The 20,973-nt window shown below is 39.7% G+C and overlaps 1 protein-coding gene across 1 annotated transcript in view; it reads right to left on the bottom strand.

The window, feature by feature from the left end:
- Positions 1 to 7,719: 7,719 nt before the first annotated feature.
- LOC119412012 (zinc finger protein 2 homolog) overlaps positions 7,720 to 20,973 on the bottom strand; it is a 15,467-nt gene continuing 2,213 nt past the window's right edge. Inside the window, exon 2 of the mRNA XM_037678986.1 lies at positions 7,720 to 9,919. Within this exon, the coding sequence (XP_037534914.1) occupies positions 7,848 to 9,919 (2,072 nt within the window). The 3' untranslated portion in view covers positions 7,720 to 7,847. The remainder of the gene's footprint in view (positions 9,920 to 20,973) is intronic.

The following is a 20,973-nucleotide window of genomic DNA, read 5'->3' as shown; positions in this document are numbered from 1 at the left end:
CTCAGTCTTGTCTGTGTTTAAAAGGAGAAAATTAAGGGTCATCCAGGTTTTTATGTCTTTAAGACATGCTTGTAGTCTAAGTGACTGATTGGATTCATTGGGTTTAATGGACAAATATAATTGTGTGTCATCAGCATAACAATGAAAATTGCATCAGTATTAAGATATAATAGCTCATACATCATCTGAAATGTGACCTTTTTCCACAATTCCTCCTTGGCCCCGCTTTACCCTGCTCAGGCCGGTTCCCTGTTCTTTCCCACAGGGCCTTTTTTGTGGAACCGGCCTGTTTTTTCAGTACCTACTTCTCTGCGGTTCCACTGAGGCCAAGCAAGACCCTAAAACGTGACGTCAGCGCACTGTCGGTCACTGAATGGTCAGGGAGGGAGAGGAGTCATTGGATCTTTCAGAAATGTTTCACACCAATCCGCCATTTGCAATTTCTCTGAACCCAGAGCAGTGGCTGTATCTATTTTAAAGATTTTAAAAACAATAATGACAACACTGTGTTTTAATGCTGAAGTGCAGGTGAAGAAGACGAAAAAGAGAAGAAGATCAAATGGTGGAAGATGAAGAAGGAAGAATGGTGTGAAAAATTCAGAGAGGAGCTGTTAAAGGCTCTGAGTGGTAAGAAAGAACTTCCAAATGACTGGACTACTACAACCACAGTAATTAGAAAGACAGGTAGAAAGGTACTTGGTGTGTGTGTCATCTGGACAAAGAATGGATGATAAGGAAACCTGGTGGTGGAATAGTGAAGTGCAGAACAGCGTTCAAAGAAAGAGGTTTGCCAAAAAAAACATTTTTCCCTCATTCGTGAACAAGACCCCAAGACACTTGAACTCCTCCACTTGGGGCAGGACCTCTTCCCTGACCTGGAGAGGGCACTCTACACTTTTCCAGCTCAAGACCATGGCCTTTGATTTGAAGGAACTGATCTTCATTCCGGCCGCTTCGCACTCGGCTGCGAACCGCTCCATCGAAAGCTGTAGATCACATTCTGATGAAGCCAATAGGCCCACATCATCTGCAAAAAGCAGGGACGCAATCCTAAGGCCACCAAAACGGATCCCCTCAACACCTTGGCTGCGCCTAGAAATTCTGTCCATAAAAGTTATGAACAGAATCGGTGACAAAGGGCAACCTTGGAACTCGATAGTGTCTTTGCGGATTTAGAAAAAGCATATGACAGGGTGCCAAGGGAGGAGGTGTGGTATTGCATGAGGAAATCTGGAGTGGCAGAGAAGTATGTTAGACTGGTACAGGACATGTATGAGGACAGCAGGACAGTGGTGAGATGTACTGTATGAGTGACAGATAGATTTAAGGTGGAGGTGAGATTACATCAAGGATCAGCTCTGAGACCCTTCTTGTTTGCTATGGTGATGGACCGACTAACAGATGAGGTCAGGCAGGAATCCCCATGGACTATTATGTTTGCAGATGACACTGTGGTCTGTGGTGAGAACAAGGAACAGGTGGAAGAGAACTGGGGAGAGGTGGAGGTATGCACTTGAAAGAAGAGGAATGAAAGTCAGCCGTAATAAGAGAGTACAGGTGTGTGAATGAGAGAGAGGCCAGTGGAACAGTGAGGTTCTAAGGAGCAGAGGTCTTCAAATACTTGGGGTCCACTGTTCAGGAGAAGGGGGAGTGTGGTAAAGAGGTGAAAAAGAGAGCCCAGGCAGGATGGAGAAAAGTTTCAGGAGTGATTTGTGACAAAAGGGTGTCAGAAAAGGTCAAATGAAAAGTTTACAAGACAGTGGTGAGACCAGCTATATTGTATGGTCTGGAGACAGTGGCATTAACAAAAAGACGGGCGTTTACCTTCGGGACAAATTGAGGTCGCCGATTGGTCATTTGCTGACATGCCTATTGGATTGATTGACAGGTCGGGGAAAAAAAAAAGAGCGCTGGCAGCCTCAGCCACAGCGGTGTTCTGTGTTTATATGTTGTTAATAAAAAGATCTAAAAAAAACAAAAAACAAAAACAGAGCGGTAGCTCTGCAGCCCACACATCAGACCAGCCCACCAGGAAATCTCCAGACCCTCCCGCAGCCACGCTAGACCTGAGTTTAATTCGCTCGTGACAAATTCCTTCATTTCTCACCATTTCAGTCATTGCATCAACGGAGGAGGAAGAGATCACTTGCCTCTTGGCAAAAAAAAAACAAACAAAAGAAAAGGCCAGATTAGAGATAAAGAAGGGGAATTTAGTACATTGGTGTCGCATACGAAACAGTCCGTCGCCGGGCAGTTTATTGTGCGACACCGCATACGCGTATGCGGTCGTAAAAATTGAGCTTTGCACGGACATGCCCTGGGGGGTACGCTCGTACCTCTGCATACGTACGTGCGTACCTCTGTGTATGGACGTACGCGGGAGTATACTGGGGGCTTTATACCCTTGTCTCACCCTGCAGTCCGCCTATCCTAGTAGCTGGGGTTGACATCGTCTGCAAGGAAACTCACATTAACAGTCGTCCACCTTTGTACAGATTGCATTTGTTACCGGTCTAGTTAGTTTTAGTGTCCAGGCTCCAGGACACAAAGGTATTGTTTTAATTAACTCACAGCTGAGAAAACCATTAAAAACCTCCTCAATTAAACTTAAAGAGTTGTACCAGGCAGGCACCCAGGGTCCATGAACATGAGTGGATGGTAATAATAATCCGATACTTTTTAAATTTCTCATGCTTGGCTTTTAATTAAAATATTTTGCAGGGAACAGCAACATAGCATCAAATCCGGCAACAGTAATTATACATCCATTAAATTAAAAAATAGAAAATCAAGAGTCAATTCATAACTTGAAGGGCACCCCTAGTAATTATCATTTGGATTACACAAGGTCGATAGTCCAATTGAGATGTTAATCCATGCTCCGATGAGCAAAAGTGAAAAGTATTAATCCATGCGCCCCGATGAGCAAAAGGGAACAAATTTTATATACGCTCCGATGAGCAAAAAGGAACAAAAATATTAATGCTACGATGAGCCAAAGTGAATAATAAGAAATAAAACTTAGATCAGGAACCCTATAGTTCAATTAAAAAGGGAAGTCCTCTCAAAATATTGTAATTTTGACATTGAAGTTACCAACTCTAGGGTGGCATGCGAAAACACAACACACAAAATGTTATCAATATTTTTCTGATCTACTTGCTGGTCAATAGAGCTATAGCAGTGTTATTAATTTCTTTAAATTTTCATTAGGACAGAATAATGAGAATGTGTCTTACCAGTTTCTCTTGGTAACTCCTCATCAGAGGAGACCCTTGACTAAAAACTGGTGACTCTCATCCATCGGTTACTCTGAAGAATGCTCCATTCTGCGTTCAATAGCAATCCAATCTGAAAAACTTGACTTTGGTTTTAATTTGGGCTGAGCTTAAAGGGATCCATGAATAGTTGGAACATGTTGGCCTAAATATGTTGTATTTTTCCTATTAACTTAAAAATTGCTGTTTGTGAAGTGTAAAATCTCATAATTACTTCAAAAATGTTATATCTTTTGTTATATTTTTCACTCATGGAGGCAGCCATTTTTTCACCTGTGCAATGCATGCTGGGTTGATGACATGGTTAGGTCCTTTCTGTTCTGGAATCTACAGAGTAAACACCAGAAGGCTAACATTACCAGAGTTGTTTTTATGATATTGCGTTTGTAAATTTGAATAATGCCACACATTGTGTCACTGTTGGCTGTAATTTCAAAACAGAAAAAGGCAGAAATAGTGAGGTGAGTGTAAAAAAAGTGTGTGAAAAGCAATGGGAAAAATCCGTCAAAATAATGAAACTTCCAAAGAACCTACATTTGTGCTCTCAGAACTACTCTCCAGAAGACTTTGAAGGAGCTGACAGGTGGTCGTTACCCAGGAAAGTGAAACTTAAATGCCATGCCAACAATTTTTACCCATAAAGCACCTAAACCCCACCGCCAGCTGGCGAGCAAAAGATGCTGGGAAAAGAATCAGAGACAGGCAACACTGGAAGCTCTAGCTATTTCCACTGCTGCTGGTACCGAATGTAAAATCACAGATCCGACACCAGACCAAAGACCAGACCCTATACAGGTGCTACCAGACTAGACACAGAGCACATCAGCTACTCACCAGATCACATGACCAGCAGTACATGTTCATCCATCGTTTAATTTACGAAGCTGAAGTTTGCTTCCAATTATGGAAATAACTAAAAGGGCGATTCCAGCTAACTTTTCACTATCTTAAGTGTCTTTAATCTGTTTTAGTTCAAGTGACCAAAATGATCATGTATTAAAAAAAGAAGAAAACATTTCAAATTATTCAAAATGCCTTTTGTTGCAGTGAGAGGAGCTTCTCATGCAACTGAGAGCCGAAATAGAGATCTTCAAAACTTTAGAATAAAAAAAAAGCTGTTCAATAATGTTTAAAATTTGAAGTTTTGCATTTATAATTGTTTTTAACTGAGACTTGTTTTATTGTGGAGACCCCCTAGCCCACACAAAAAACACGCATTTGCCTATTTTGACATTGTGAAGTTTCACAAATCAGATAAAGGTTTGACAAATCACAGAGTAGGTTTTAATTGTTCTGCTATTAGTGTAGAATAATCTAGAATAATCTAGTCCAAGTTTGAAGTGTCTAAGTATTTTAATCTTTAAACTAGAACCGATTAAAGATGCTCGTGGTAGTGAAAAATTAGGTGGAATCACCCTTTAGCCATTTCCTGAATCGGAAACTGCAATCGGAAGCCAACTTCAGCTTCATGTTTAATTTATTATTATTGTTAATATTATTTCACAATTTTAAGAAACCAATGTTGTATTTATATTAATAACAATTTTTATTAGTTGTTTTCAACTATAAATGCTGAAACACAAATCGTCAGCACATCAGATGCAGCAGTAGTGGCCAGAAGATGCATTTTATCCAATAAAAATGGAGCACATTTATGCAGACAGGCCACTGGAAAATCGAGATGATTTACCCCTTCTTCATTACCCCTTGTGAGTTCTAAATTGACATAAATTTCAACGCGCTCAGGTTAAAACTGAAAAGGAGTAATGTTACTCATAGCTGCTTTGGCTGGGCGGAGCTAGCACTACAGGACCTAGCATACATTATTTACCCAGAATGCATTGCAGCGCAAACAACATGGCGACGTCCGTGAGACAACATTTTATTCAATTTTATAAAAACTAAACAGCCTACAATATTTTTACTGTATTATTTTTACATCTAAAATAAATATTTCTCAAATAAAGTCTACTGTTACAACTAATCATGGATCCCTTTAAAATAAATTACTTCTTTTCGGATTCTATGTTTCCCAATAGCTACTGAGCATGTCAATACTCTGTCCTGTCGTATCCAAATGCCCCAAGAACTCAGCGCCATTCTGTTAAGGCGGACTCTTTTTATAGGTTTTAGGTTTGTGTAACCTGTTGCACAACTCTCCTTAGCAACTCCTTAGATACCAATAAATTTCTAGAAGTTTCTGCAACACCCTACCAGAGGTCTAACAGTCGTTTTTCTGTTAACTGCATGATTTCGCAATCTCCAACTGCCGTTGGCAAGCTTCCTGCTTTCTACAGATAATTCCTTTTAAGGCCACTTGTTGATAAAGGAGTTTAACTCGGTTCATAACGGCTGGAGCATTCTGTTCAGAACTTAACCCTTCATAATAACTTGCTAAAAATGGGTTCAAATTAGTTCAAAATGCCCAGGACATTTTGTTCAGAGTAACATGTTTTGTGATCATTGATTGTGTTCCAAGTATAGTCTCTTAAAATCAATAATCGGTCTTTAATCACTCATTAATCACTTTCAAGTATAAACTTGCGCTCATTTTACGATGATTGAGTTATGATTCACAAGATTCTTAACACTTATTTTTGCACAGTACATTGATTTCACATAGTTCAATATTATATGTTACATATCATTTTTACATTTGTTTCAACAAAGCAGGACTTAAAAACTGACCATGTACTTCACCAAAACCCACATTCCTTGACACTTTTCATTAAAAACATGGAGACAAATATCCAGTTTAGGGTGATTTATTTGCTGTGTTTCTTCTGGTATTTACACACAGCAGTAAAGTGCAAACAGAAGCTCAAGGCAAAAGCAGCAAGCCTGTGTCCGTGTCAGGAGAGAAACAAACTGACCGACACATGCAGCTCTGCACTTTGTTTACAAAGAGCGGTGCGTTCAATAGCGTCAGAACAGCCAGGGTGCATTCAAGAGCATAGGAACTATGAAATTCAGAAAGAAACGAGCTGTAACCGAACAGAACCGAGCTCAGTAAACAAGCCAACTAAACAACAATGTGGGTTTTCTAACAGCTTTGTTAATAATGGTTATTAAAGGATGAATGATTATACTTAATTAGAATCAGACTTTTTAAAGAGCAAGTCAGCCTTTCATTATGTTTGCTCTGTATGTTCAGTTTAAATTTTAAGTGCACAGCTGTTTTTTGGTTTTGTTATGGTTTTTTTTTTTTTTTAACATTTATTTTGTACAGTTAGTTTTAATAAAGGTGCCTGTGTGACAATTGGGACAAAGCTTTGCCTCAGAAAAATATTTTTGTTATTACTTTATGGAAAAAAAAATATTGAGATGTATATCATATATCGCCACTTACCTTAAAATATCGAAATATTAATTTTGGTCTGTATCGCCCAGCCCTAACAGGGACACAGAGACAGACAAGACAAACAACAATTCACTCTCTCACGCACACCTAGGGACAATTTAGGGTTACCAATCAGTCAAACATGCATGTTTTTGGTCTGTGGGAAGAAACCGGAGTACCCAGAGAAAACCCATGCATGCACAGAAAGAACATGCAAACTTGACCCAAAAAGACCCCTGGACTGGGATTTGAACCGAGGCAACCTGCTTGCTGAGAGGCAGCAACTCTACCAACTGAGCCACTGCGCTGCTCTTGGTTCTAGTTGAAAACACCTAATATTCAGTTAAATTCAGTTTCCCCTCCTACAATGGAGCTTTAGGGCCACATTAAGATTATTTTTTTTTACATTGCCATACTAAGAAAAAAATTAATAAAAGCCATAAAATTACGAGAATAAAGTCATAGTATTACGAGAATAAAGTCGTACGAGACTTTTTAATAACAGCTCTCGTTTATTTATTTATTTTTTCCACAAGTCGGCTCCACGACGTGACCTGTAAATCAATCCAGTAGGCGTGATAACAAATGACCAATCCGAAGCTAAGTGCTCCTATAAATGAGTCGTTGGGTCTCTTCAGCCTCTTTCTGGTATATTTTTATATACTGAAGACCGCTAACAGCACTGCATGCGCACAGTTTCGTTCACTGAGCGCCGTTTTCAAACGGACACAAAAATGAAAGTCATGACGCAATGACGTCACGTATATGCATCCCAGAAAGAGCATACAAAAACACAACAGTAGGTGGCAGTATTGGAACACGTTTTGAATAAGAGCATCAATAACAATAAAGTTTAACAAACATTTTTCATTTTACCACAGTTAAAATGCCATAAACCATGCTTAATTGTGTCAAAGTTCGGATATTATTACGACTCACTTAGCTTCGGATTGGTCATTTGCTGACATGCCTACTGGACTGACAGGTCATGTCATGAATCTGACTTGTGGAAGAAAATCTTTTTTCGACAGCTGTCAAAAAAGTTTCATATGATTTTATTCTCATAATATTAAGACTATTCGACTTTATTCTCGTAATACTACGACTTTATTCTCGGAAATTTATGGCTTTTAATTATTGTAGTTTTAGCATGGCTCTAAAGCTCCATCGTACCCGCCTGTGTGGGTTCTCGTGTGTTTTAGAGCAGACTGAAGTCTAAATTAGTGACTTCAGACATTGCAGAGGCGTGCTTTATTCCTGTGGATTTTTCTGTGTCTGTTTAAGCTAGACCTGTGGCTATATCTCTGTCCACAAAGCTCACATTCAAAGGGTTTATGTCCTGTGTGGACTCTAATGTGAGTGTTTAAGGATGACTTCTGACTAAATCTTTGTCCACAACACTCACATTCAAAGGGTTTCTGTCCAGTGTGGAGATTCATGTGTGAGTTTAAAGATGGCTTTCGACTAAATCTTTGTCCACAAAGCTCACATTCAAATGGTTTCTGTCCTGTGTGGACTCTCATGTGTGTTTTTAAATAGGATTTGTGGCGAAATCTATGTCCACAGTGTTCACATTCAAATGGTTTATGTCCTGTGTGGCGATGCATGTGTACTTTTAAACTGGACTTCTGACTAAACCTTTGTCCACAAAGCTCACATTCAAAGGGCTTCTGTCCTGTGTGGACTCTAATGTGCGAGTTTAAACTTGACTTCTGAGTAAATCTTTGTCCACAAAGCTCACACTCAAATGGTTTCTGTCCTGTATGGACTCGCATGTGTGTCTTTAAATGTGATTTCTCGCTAAATTTGTGTTCACAAAGCTCACATTCAAAGCATTTCTGTCTGGTGTGGAGATTAACGTGCGAGTTTAAACATGACTTCCGACTAAATCTTTGTCCACAAAGCTCACATTCAAATGGTTTCTGTCCTGTATGGATTCTAATGTGTGTTTTTAAATTGGATTTCTGTCTAAATTTTTGCCCACAAAGCTCACATTCGAAGGGTTTCTGTCCGGTGTGGAGATTCATGTGTAAGTTTAAACATGACTTTCGACTAAATCTTTGTCCACAAAGGTCACATTCAAATGGTTTTTGTCCCGTGTGGCGATTCATGTGTGTTTTTAAATGGGACTTCTGGCGAAATCTATGTCCACAAATCTCACATTTAAATGGTTTCTGTCCTGTGTGGCGATGTATGTGTGAGTTTAAACATGACTTATGACTAAATCTTTGTCCACAAAGCTCACATTCAAATGGTTTTTGTCCTGTGTGGACTCTCGTGTGTGTTTCTAAATTGGACTTCTGGCTAAATATTCGTCCACAAACCTCACATTTATATGGTTTATGTCCTGTGTGGACACTCTTGCGTGTGTTTATGCTTGACTTAATATGTGTAAATGTTTGTACACAAATCTCACTTTGTAACTGTTTCTCTCCTGTGTGGACTTGCATGTGTTTCTTTAAATGTTCTTTCCTGTGACCTAAACAACTTGAACGTCTTACTGTTGAATGACAAGTCAAGTGTCTCTGAAGAGACTGGTTGTGCAGAAATTGTTTACCACACTCAGAGCAGCTGAAACATTTGTTGACAGAGTTTACAGCTGACTCGGGAGACCTGCTGTCCCTCCAGTCTTTGTCACTGTCTTCAGTTGTTGACCCAGAGTCTGACAAGTTTTCCAGCTGAGAGTGAAGATTGTTCCCATCCTCGTCCTCTTCATCCTCCTCACTGGCTTCAGTCTCTGAAGAGCTGGAAGCATCTCCATGAAGATTTAGATCTGAGTTCCTGCTGGTTTCTGCTCTGCCACAGTCCTCTCTATCATATTCTACTTTCATCTGGTCAGCTGAGCTGCTGGTTGGAACATCTCTGTTCTCCATTTGGTACTGATGAAGCTTTGGGAACAGAGGCTTCTCTTCATCATCCTCAGTGTTCACATGAACCGTAGTGAATGAAAACCTGCTGACATCAGTCTCCTCCTTCACAATGAGCTGATCTCCTTCTAATCTGGTCCAGAGTTCCTCCTCTTCCTCCTTTATATGGAGATGCTCTGCATCCGGCTGATGAAAATGTGAGAACAGAGGCTTCTCATTATCTTCACTCTTCACATGAACTGCAGTGAATGAAAACCTGCTGGCATCAGTCTCCTCCTTCACACTGAGCTGCTCTCCCTCCAATCTGGTCCAGAGTTCCTCCTTTTCCTCCTTTATGTGGAGGTGTTCTGGGTCCTGCTGGTCCACATCAGGCCTCCATTCCTCAGGAGCATCTGCTCTGATCATTAGAGTCTGCTGAAAATCTGCAGGAATCACTGAAACACAGACAATATGGACTGAATATAACTTTATATCACTCATACACCACTTGTGTTGTTGATTAATGTTCTGTGGATCAGAACTGTTCCAAGTCAAAGGAACAAAATTTTATTCAGTAAAAGACAAACAAATGTCTGTTTATCATCCTTCTATACATCACGTCAGCCAGCTCTCTATCTTTGCCCATCACTGTCCCAATATTTAGAGTTGCTATTATTTCCTTGTTCCCATGTCTGTCAATCTAAAGAAGTGTTTAGAGAAGTTTTTGATTCCTTACTGTCCAAGAATTCATTGTTTCAATTCTAAAAAATGAAGTTTTTGTCCTTTCCTATTTGTCAGCAAAAGGGCTTGTTGCTAAAATTGTAAAATGTCTGCCATTCAAAAGTATTTTGATTTGATTTGGGGGTAAAAAAATGCTCTGCATTTCATTTTTCAACCACTGCTATCAGCGGCTGGAACAAAATCTTTCACTGTTACACAAATTGACTGAAGAACAGCTTCTTCACCAGAGCTGTGGCTGCTCTGAACAAACAAACACTAACCAATATTTGTCACGTCGGTTAAAGTGCAATTCCAACCTTCCCATTCCCCAAACTCAGTCTCTCACAGAAAATTGTCTCATTATGTGTTAATATAAACAGTTCAAATTTTCACCCCTTAAATGCTGTGAACCAGCCACAGTTGTATATTATATCCAGCAGAGGGCGAATGCGGACTACTTTCAAGTCATGGCCATTCACTTTAAATTTCACTTTCACCACAGCCGAAGCAGAGAACAATACTGTATTTAGCTGAACAGCAAATTCATTGTAAAGGATCTATAAAATTAAAAGAATAAATAAAATAAAAATCAACAATAATAAATTCTCTTCAATCCTCCAACCTGATTGTCATTAGCTATGCACCTCTCAAGGGGCGCATGCGCATGCAGCGACCAGTAGTGGATGAGAGTACGTAGCGTGGTGTGTTTTTTGGTTTTATTAATTTTATGTTATAATCAATTTGTTTTGTTTCAATCGCGTGATTAGCATATCTCAAAATCTAAAGAAACTTGAGTATCAAGGCTCCAGCATTTTCAAACAAAGATGGACTTTCTTTCACTTTTTGGGCTGTGGCTCCTGGTGAACAAGCTGGTGAATTACCTGTGTGCCGGCGAATCTACGAGTATTGTTCGTGAGGTCAGGATCCAGTACTCAAGAGACACACTTTTTCAGCTAAATGTTGCCACCTTAGCTCAAGTGTCAGACCTCAACCCACAAATACCGCCGGATCTCATTCAGAGAAATTTTAACAGAACAAGGTTTAATAAAGGTGCGAGTAAAAGAAAGCAGGGAAGATGGGCGGGGCTCAGACTTCGGCTGAGAAGACAACGCGTTGAGCGCATCCCTCTTCCTTCTCTCATCTTGGCAAGTGTGTGGTCCCTCAGGAATAAACTCAAACTTCAAGGCTGTGTCCGCTACAAAAAGGATTTTAAAGACTGCTGCGTTATGGCTCTCAGTGAAACGTGGCTCACTGAGCGGGACTTGGACTCGGCTCTGTCCATAGACGGCTTCGGGGCTCCACTGCGACTGGACCGACAGGCAGAGGCAACAGGGAAAACTCAGGGAGGAGGAGTTTGTCTGTATGTTAACAGACGTTACTGTACTGCTGTGACAATTAGAGATTGTATTTGCACGCCTCACGTTGAACTTTTATCAGTGTCTCTACGGCCTTTTTATCTACCCCGTGAGTTCCCCAAATCTTTGTCACAATCGTGTACATTCATCCGAAGGCAGACCCTACCTCTGCATCCAATACAATTTTTGATATTATGCAGAAGCAGCAGTCCATCTCACCTGACGCACCAAACTTTGTTTTAAGTGATTTTAATCACGTTTCTCTTAAAAAAAAGTTGAGAAATTTTTATCAGTACATTTCCTGCACAACACGATTGGATAAGACACTGGATTTATGCTACGGTTCAGTGAAGGATGCTTTTAAAGCTGTCCAGCTCCCTCCATTGGGATCTGCTGACCACAACTGCATAAACCTGCTGCCCATTTACAAAACTGTTCTGAAGAGAGAGATAAACCTGAGATCAAGGACATAAAAGTCTGGACAGAGGAATCTGTCCTCTCTCTGCAGGAATGTTTTAGGTGTATGGACTGGGACCTTTTTAAACAATCTTGTGGTGTTGATTTAGGGTGCATTCACACTAGCCCTGTTTAGTCCGCTTTAATCGAACTCTAGCTCGTTTTCCTAGAAAGTCCGATTCGTTTGGGGAGGTGTGAACGCGCCATCGAACTCTGTCACGGAACAAAAAGGCGAACTCTGGCCCAGGCTAAAACCTAGGTCTCGGTCCGGTAGAAGCGAACTCCAGCGCGGTTCGAGTACAGTGTGAACGTAAACAGACCGAGCCCCGCTCCGCAGGGTAAACAAACACGCATTTTTCTGACCTTATATGGAGCCGCTAGCTGCCTTGTGTGGCAAAACAATATTCTCCATGGTCTTCTGTCTAATCTTCTGCTCATGCTAAGTCCATTTTTTGGTCCTACTGCTGTTATTGAAATGAACAAACTGAACTGACACCGGTGTTCTCAGTGTTTTAAAATATTTTTATCTAATGATAAACTAACATTTAATATATTTTTATACTAGTTGGGTTTCAAAGTTTTACTCTCCTCTTTTATGTCCTACTTTGCTTTGAATATGATTGTGGAGCCTTGAGCACTATTATTTGTAAATGGTTTATTTGAGGTGTTCTTACTTTTAACATTGTGTGTACGCATGGATGTATGCTTATGCTCTGTACCACTGCAAGCCAAATCTACCCTTGGGTATAAATAAAGTAACCTAACCTAACCTCAAGTTAGCAAGCTACTGGATAACCTAGCATATGCCATTGCCTTGTAAAAGTTTAGCCAGAACAATAAATGTTACATAGAGGTAAAATATAGGGATGGGGAAGATCCGATTAGGTATCAGTATTGGGTTCCGATACCAGCGTAATTACGTTTTGGATTTTCCAATCCAACATGCAGAGATTTCCGATCCATGATGCATGTCTGTGCCTGATGAAATGTCTCCACATTTGATTCCCTGCCAGCTGCTCTTCAAGTTGGCTTCAAACTATGGAATGGCTTTCTTGAACAGAGACTTGTCTCATGAAACCCAGAGTAATAAGACCCGCCTCACATTCAGGAAATCCATTTCATAGTTTGCAGCCATTTTAAACATGAGTAAATGCATGAGGACTGAGCAGCACTGTGGCTAACGGCTAAGCAACGTTTCATCGCAACATGTCCACTGTGTGGAAGTATTTTACACTAAAAACACCACAAGACAGCAACGTGCAGTGTCTGCAGAGCCGCTGTACTGAGAGGGGGAAGCTCCGTCACAACCTTCAATACAACAAACTTAATCAAACGTTTGAAAAAGCACCACATTAAAGAGCACGAGTAGTGTTTAGCCAGGCGGGAGAAAGATAAAAGGAGCCGGCAGACATCACTTCTGGAGTCGTTCCAACAGCAAGGTAAACTTCTGCTGGACAACGTGAAAGCTAAAGGGATTACTGAGAATTTGCTAAACTTCATCATAATTAATGACCAACTGCTCTCAGTTATAGAAAATGAAGGATTGAACAGCTTGTTTGAATACTTGCAGCCAAGATATAGTTTACCCTCCAGGAGATATTTATCAGTACAACAGTAGACAATCATAAAAAGCATTGAAAAAAAAAAGTTATATAAAAAAGTTACATTATAAAGCGATGTAAAATACTAAAAACAGGAACATGTCTGTGTTGGTTTTTGCCATGAACTTAGCAGATGTTTGAAGCCATTTAATCACTTTAATATCCATTTTAAAGCTAGGAATAAAAAACATGTTTTGTGTTAGCAGGATTTAATTCTAACGTTGAAACTTAGCCAACATTAATAAAACTTACCTCAAGTTGCCTTTTTGGACAAGCATGCATATATTTGTACAAGTTGTACTTGCCTGTAGAGAGGAGATTACAGCCTCATATAAAATCAATAATGATGATGATATCGGAATAGTATCGGTATTGGCCAATATACAGATTTAAGTATCGGGAATCGAATCAGAAGTTAAAAAATAAAAGTTAATCAGTGCACCTCTAGTAAAATATATCAGCATTACTGTAATTTCCGATCTACAGCGCTCACCTGAATATAAGCCGCACCTATTAAATTTAAAAAAATTGTACATACATAGGCCGCATTTGTCTATAAGTCGTGGTTGTCCACTTTGTAACATGAGATATTTACACAGAATTTTTTTAAACACACGTCTGTCTGAGCTGCTGTTTGTAACAACAGATTTTGAACTGGGGGGTGGGGGGTGGCAGACGAACTCACGTCTGAGCTGTGCGCTGTTTGTACTGGCATGAGGGAAGAGATTGCTTTTTTTTAGGGGGGGGGGGGGGGTTTGGTTCTGTAGGCGAGACGCTCAGTTCTGTTGACGGGGCGGGGCGCACTGCTTATATAATGGTAGGGGAAACATTGGCATTGTATAAGCCGCAGTGTTCAAAGAGTATAAAAAAAATGTAGAGGTTCATAGTACGGAAATTACGGTAATAACGTTATCTTTGTTGTACTCGATAAAATACATTGTTTGTATAAAATCTTTACTTTACAGTAAAGAAAAGGAAACACTACCTAGGGCTGTTGTAAACTATAATTTTAGTAATCGAGTAATCTACAGATTATTCTGGTGATTAATCGAACAATCGAAAACAAAATCTGTCAAGTTCTGCAGTAATTACTCATTTTATGATTAATAAAAATACACAAAAAAGAACATTTAAGTAAACAACCCATTTAATTCCTCTTTTTAAAATGCTTTTTCGCTTAAAATGCAATAACATGGTGAACCTCCATTTCAGTTTAAAATGTGTGGTATAGCAAAACTCTTGCTTTTTCTAAAATGCAAAAACAGAAGAGAAATAAATAAATTTGGATTGAAGGTGGAGATGATCTTCTGGAACCTTTCATCTTCCACCATGGACAGTGACCGCATGTCTGCATGCATAGTCTGCATAGTGTTGCATTAATTTTTCACCAAGATTTTGCATTGATGACTAGGCACTAGGCATGATGTGTGCATCACTTCACCTGCCTCTCTTCTTACCCTGATGCACCATAACTCTGGAACAGGGTCAATCTGGACTCATCAGACTACGTGACCTTCTTCCATTGCTCCAGAGTCCAATCTTTATGCTCCCTAGCAAATTGACGCCTTTTATTCCAGTTAGCCTCACCTATTAGTGGTTTCCTTAAGGCTACACAGCTGTTCAGTCTCAATCCCTTGAGTTCCCTTTGCATTGTGCATGTGGAAATGCTCTTACTTTCACTATTAAACATAGCCCTGACTGCTACTGTTGTTTTTCTTCAATATGATTCTATCAAACGTTTAAGTGATCACCGATCACCATAATTCTGAATTTTTTTCCAGCCACAATTCTTCCTCGAACACTATGGGTCCCCACTATCCTTCCAGTTTTTAATAATGCGTTGGACAGTTCTTAACCCAATTTTAGTAGTTTCTGCAATCTCCTTAGATGTTTTCTCTGCTTGATGCCGATGATTTGACCCTTCTCAAACAGACTGACATCTTTTCCACAACCACGCGATGTGTCTTTCAACATGGTTGTTCAAGAAATGAGAAGCAACCCATTGCACCAGTTGGGGTTAAATAACTTGTTGCCAGATGCCCATGCAGTAATTATCCAATAGGAGGCTCGTGCCTATTTGCTTAGTTAAATCCAGGTGGCAACTTTTTTTTTGGTCAGGCAGTGTACATTGCTATTTTTATTAAGACTGTATTATTATTTAGTCTTGATTGCTTAGCTGTAAACAAATATGACAGTAGTAATAAATGCAGATTAATCCCAGTTTTCAAGTCATAAACAGCAGTAGCAAGAAGAAAATAAAACTTACTAACTTGTGTAAATACATTTACACTTTAAATATTCACCCTAAATATCTCAAGTCAGGATGGAAGTACAGCAATAAATAAATTTGTCTGTCTGTTGTTGGTCTTTTATTGTTAACAAACGTGCATTAAATCCTGCATAGTTTTTTCTCACACAACTTACAGATAACATCCTGCCAAGGTAGTCACTAAGATTAGTTGGTAGACGTAACATTAGCAAAAATATGCCTCATTTTAAATGGTAAATGGACTGTACTTATATAGCGCCTTTCTATCTTATTTCAAGACACTCAAAGTGCTTTACACTACAATCTGTGTCCTTATTTACCCATTCACACAGCACTCTACTAGATCTCTACAAAGCTAATTGAACAAATCATTCTAATGAGACTAATCCGGGCTTTAGATCGCATTCATACACTGATGGGACACACATCAGAGGCTATGAGGGGTTCAGTGTCTTGCCCAGGGACACTTCGGCATTTGTGACTGCTGGTGGATTCGAACCCCCAACTCTCGCATTGGAGGACGACTGCTCTAACCACTCAGCCACAGCCGCCCCTAAAGATTTTACATCTATAACATGACAGATTCATTAATTCAACCTTTATTTAGACAGGTTAATCCCATTGAGCCTCGAGGACTCATTTACAAAAGACACCTGATAAAGAGACAACACATTCACACATTTAGATTAACGTTTTTTGCAAAGAGAACATAAATGATACCTGTTGGCAGCTGCAGACAAGTTTGATGCATACAGCGGGTGTTTTCTCTCTTCAGATGCTCCAACATCGATGACGTGCTGTTGCGGTATGCCAATTCTGCTTTGCAGTGGATGCATTACGCTGTGTTGTCTTTTCTGTTTAGCCTAAAATGTTCTCAAACTTTTGACAGATTTTGTCGTTTTTGGGGCTTTTCTTATAAGCATTCTCCATTTCCCTCCATAGATACAAATTTATCACATATGCGTTAGCAGAAGCGCAAGCAGAAGTGCAAGCATTGTGCAACACAAAAACCTTCCGGCTAGACCACAATGCATTTAACGAAACTACAAGGCAGATAAATTTGCCTTGAGAATTTTTTGTAATCAAGGTACTCTAATTATTTGAGGAATCGTTTCGGCCTTAGTCAAAACTAATTAGGCCGTCACCAAACATGACTGTTTAAACCAGGCATGGGCAAACCCCGGCCCACGGGCTGTATATGGCCCGTTGGGTTTTTTAATTGGCCCGCCGAAATTATCCAAAGTTTGGACAAAAAATAAATACATAAATAAATAATTTTTTTATACACTTTCTTTTTCAGGGGTGCTGAGGTAAAGTTTAGAGGTGCTTAAGCACCCCCAAAAAGAGGTTAAAATCGCCACTGGTTCAAATTATATATAAAAAAAAAAACAACAACTGAATTTAATAGGGTGTACCCCGCCCCTCGCACAGTGATTGCTGGACATGGGCACCAGCGACCCCCGTGACCCAAAATGGAATAAGCGGGTAAAGATAATGGATGGATGGAAAAACTGGTGTCGTTTTAACTGTAGTTCCAGCATTTCCCCAGTAGAGGCGCACTACAGACACTGGCGTGTTTTAGAGGCAAGTGGAGAAGAAGTAATTTCTTCTTCTACGCTTTTATTTTACTTCGCCCTACAAACTCATCTGTAAAAACGTGTTTATCAAAGAAAATAAAAGTGTACAGTGAGTGCCGAATGTTTAAAATGGGGTGGACAACAACATATTCTTTCACTGGCAATTTTTATGCCAAGAAACTGTCGCGGTTTTCAAAGAATAAACTTTGCTAACAGCTAACTATGCTAGCAAGCCATTCTTCGATGGTGATTTTTTTAAAGAAACATGGTAAAAACAGAGCAGGTCTATTGTGTCCGGAGGGCCAAGATAAGTTTAAAAAAAATCAGTTTATCACGCAGGACTGTGACTCGCTTTGTAGAACTGACTGATGAAGATTCAGCAAAATAAGCTAAAAGACAGAGAGTCCTTTAAGTTACGGTTTACTGGATGAAAGTAATAAAGGACACTGCTCATCTCCTATTTTTTTTATCTGCGGGATTAACAACAGTTTTGAGATAATGGAGGTGTTTTTGACCCTGGAGTCTCTGAAAGGAAAAACATGGAGAGAGGATTTTTATAACCGTCTGCTGTCACTGAGAGAATGAAGCTTCTGTGGAGTAAAGTTGACAATGTCACAACGGACAGATCACCAAATTTAACTGGAAAACATGTCGGGCTGCTGACAAGAATCCAGGATAAAGTGAAAGGAAAACCTGAACCACGATGTTATTTTTCATCCATCAGGAATCGCTGTAAGTCATGCTTTGTGTGTGCGTGTGTGAAACTGTTAATTGTGTGTGAATTATCAACAAAAAAAAGTGAAAGACAAAAACGTGTGAATTATTGTGTTATTGTTGTGATGCTGCATTGAGGAGCTGCAGGAGGATGATGTCTGCTTCCATTCCCAACCTGCTGCAGCTGACCTGCTGTCATTGAGCATGCATCAGGATATTTAGATCCTGTAGTTTTAAAAAGTTTTGTGAGGAGTTTGTAGAAGTGAGCTGCCACTATATTTAGACTTTTCTCCTGTATTCCATTAGCATAGTGAGGTAAGAGACTTGTGGTTTGGTGAATTTTTATTTTTCTTCAGGTAAGAGAAAATACAGTGGTTTGTTTTGTTTGTTGTTTTGGTCTGAAGTAGGGATGCACCGATCCACTTTTTTAACTTCCGATCCGATCCCGATACCCGAGTCTGGATATCGGCCGATACCGATCCAGTTCCAATATCATGATCATCATTGATTTTATATGAGGCTGTGATAATCTCCTCTCAAATACAATTTGTACAAATATATGCATGCATGTCCAAAAAGGCAACTTGAGGTAAGTTGTATTAATTTTGCATAAGTTTTAAAGTTAGAATTAAATTCTGCTAACACAAAACATGTTTCTTTTTATTCCTAGCTTTAAAGTGGATATTAAAGTGATTAATTTAAGTGATTGTTTAAAATGTTTTTTTTTTAATAAGGGGCAGATATAAGAATTTTTTTCTTCTTTCTGCACTCTTTTCATTCAATGTTTTCTTTTTCATGATTTTTTTTTATATTTTGTTTCTTTAAAATGAAATAATTAAAATTAAATAAAATGTTAAATGTCTTCAAACAACTGGCATAAACCAACAGGCATGTTCCTGTTTTTAGTATTTTACATCACTTTATAATGTAGCTGTTTTTGTTTTTAATATAATTTTCAAATCATATGTTTTTTATGATTGTCTACTGTTGTACTGATAAATATCTCCTGGAGGGTAAACTATTTCTTGGCTGCAAGTATCAAACTGAGAAATCCTTCGTTTTCTACAACTGATAGTGGTTGGTCATTAATTATGATGAAGTTTAGTAACATCTCATTAAACATTTGAGCTCCGTGGTTTCAGCGACGTCTTCTTCTTGTTCAATCCGAAGCAGGCAGCCTGATTTGGGGCAGCCGCGCTCAGTCTGTCCCTCCTCAGAGACGGGCAGACTGAGCGGGGCAGATTGGACGAGGCTGGCCGGGATCGAGTCGCCTCTTTCCAGTTGAGCAAAGAGTAGGCACCGCAAAATGCCACGGAGCTCAAATGTCCAGCGTAAAACTAACTTTACCGCGGTTTAATGTGGCGCTATGGCTCTGCAGACATTGCACGTTGCTGTCTTGTTTTGTGGTGTTTAGTGTAAAATACTTCCACACAGCGACATGTTTAGATGAAAAGTTTGTTAGCTGTTAGCCACAGTGCTGCTAACTCAGTCCTCACGTTGCAGCTGGCTGCAAACTACGAACTGGATTTCCTGAATGTGAGGCGGATCTTAATACTCTGGGTTCATGAGACACGCCGCCGTTCAGGAAATCCATTCCATAGTTTGAAGCCAACATGCATCATGGATCGGAAATATCGGCAGGTGGATCGGAAAAATCCGATACGTAAATTATACTGGTATCAGAGGCCGATACAGATACTGGATCGGCCCCATCCTTAGTCTGAAGTTGGTAAGACTGCACAAAGTCAATAATTTCACTATCTGGAATAAAATCACTGTTCCATCATATAATCTAATTTAGTGGCTGCTTGAGTGGTGCAGAAGGTGGAATCGCCCATAAATAATAGCGTCCCTGTTATTGAGCTGGGGTGTAACATCACACAAACACTCCATCCATCTGTTCCTGGCCCTTCGCTCCAATTTTAGAAGTCAGTGTGGCCCCGCGAGGCCGAAAGTTTGCCCACCCCTGGTTTAAACAATGACCAGGGAACAGTGTTTCTTAGTTTAATTTAGATTTTTGTAACACGAGTCTATGCCAAGTGCTATAGCTACATTTACTTGAACGTGCTTATAGAAAAAAATAATTATCAAACATTACTAATTTTCTACACTAAATGTCACTGATGGTATTGTTCTACTAGTTCTGAACACCTGCATGTGTATTGATCTGGATAATAAAAAAATAAGACTCTTGCAATAAGCTGCTAGTGTTAACATTGAAGCAGGGGCCGATATGGTGTAGAGGCAGGGCAGCCGGCTTGGGACCCAAAAGCCCCAGGTTCGATACCCAGTCACTGCACATCACGTGGCGTCCTTGTGCAGCACACCTCATCCCCAAAATGTCCCCCGGGCGCTTTCAATAGCTGCCCACTGCACCACCTGGTGGTGGATGGGTTAAATGCAGAGACTAATTTCGCCATTGTATGGAAACATACAGTGCTGACATTGTGATGACATTATTATTATTATTTAGACTGAAGGTACATTGACATGGTGAAATGCTATTGTTACATTGTGAGCAATATTAGGATTCGTGACGCCACTAGCTATAACACAATGACTTCAAATACGGTGCCACTGCGGCCTTCGAACAATACGGACCCTGAATTTAAACACAGCCTTAAATATCTTCTGTAAAGCTGTTGCTTTATCCTTGATGGCATTCGTTTTACAGGACATCTCCAAACTGAATATTATTAAGAGATAAAAACAGCTTTCCGCTTCTTGATCTGATATTTTAGTTTCTAGATCTTGGCTACGTTAGCGTTAGCTTCTGTTAGCATGCTAAGCTACAAACACAGACAACACATTTACAAG

This window comes from Nematolebias whitei, chromosome 7 (genome assembly GCF_014905685.2).
Source record: "Nematolebias whitei isolate Nwh7 chromosome 7, NemWhi1, whole genome shotgun sequence".
Classification (NCBI taxonomy): Eukaryota; Metazoa; Chordata; class Actinopteri; order Cyprinodontiformes; family Rivulidae; genus Nematolebias; species Nematolebias whitei.
The sequence above is the reverse complement of the archived record's forward strand: the minus strand, read 5'-3'. Positions and strand labels throughout refer to the sequence as shown.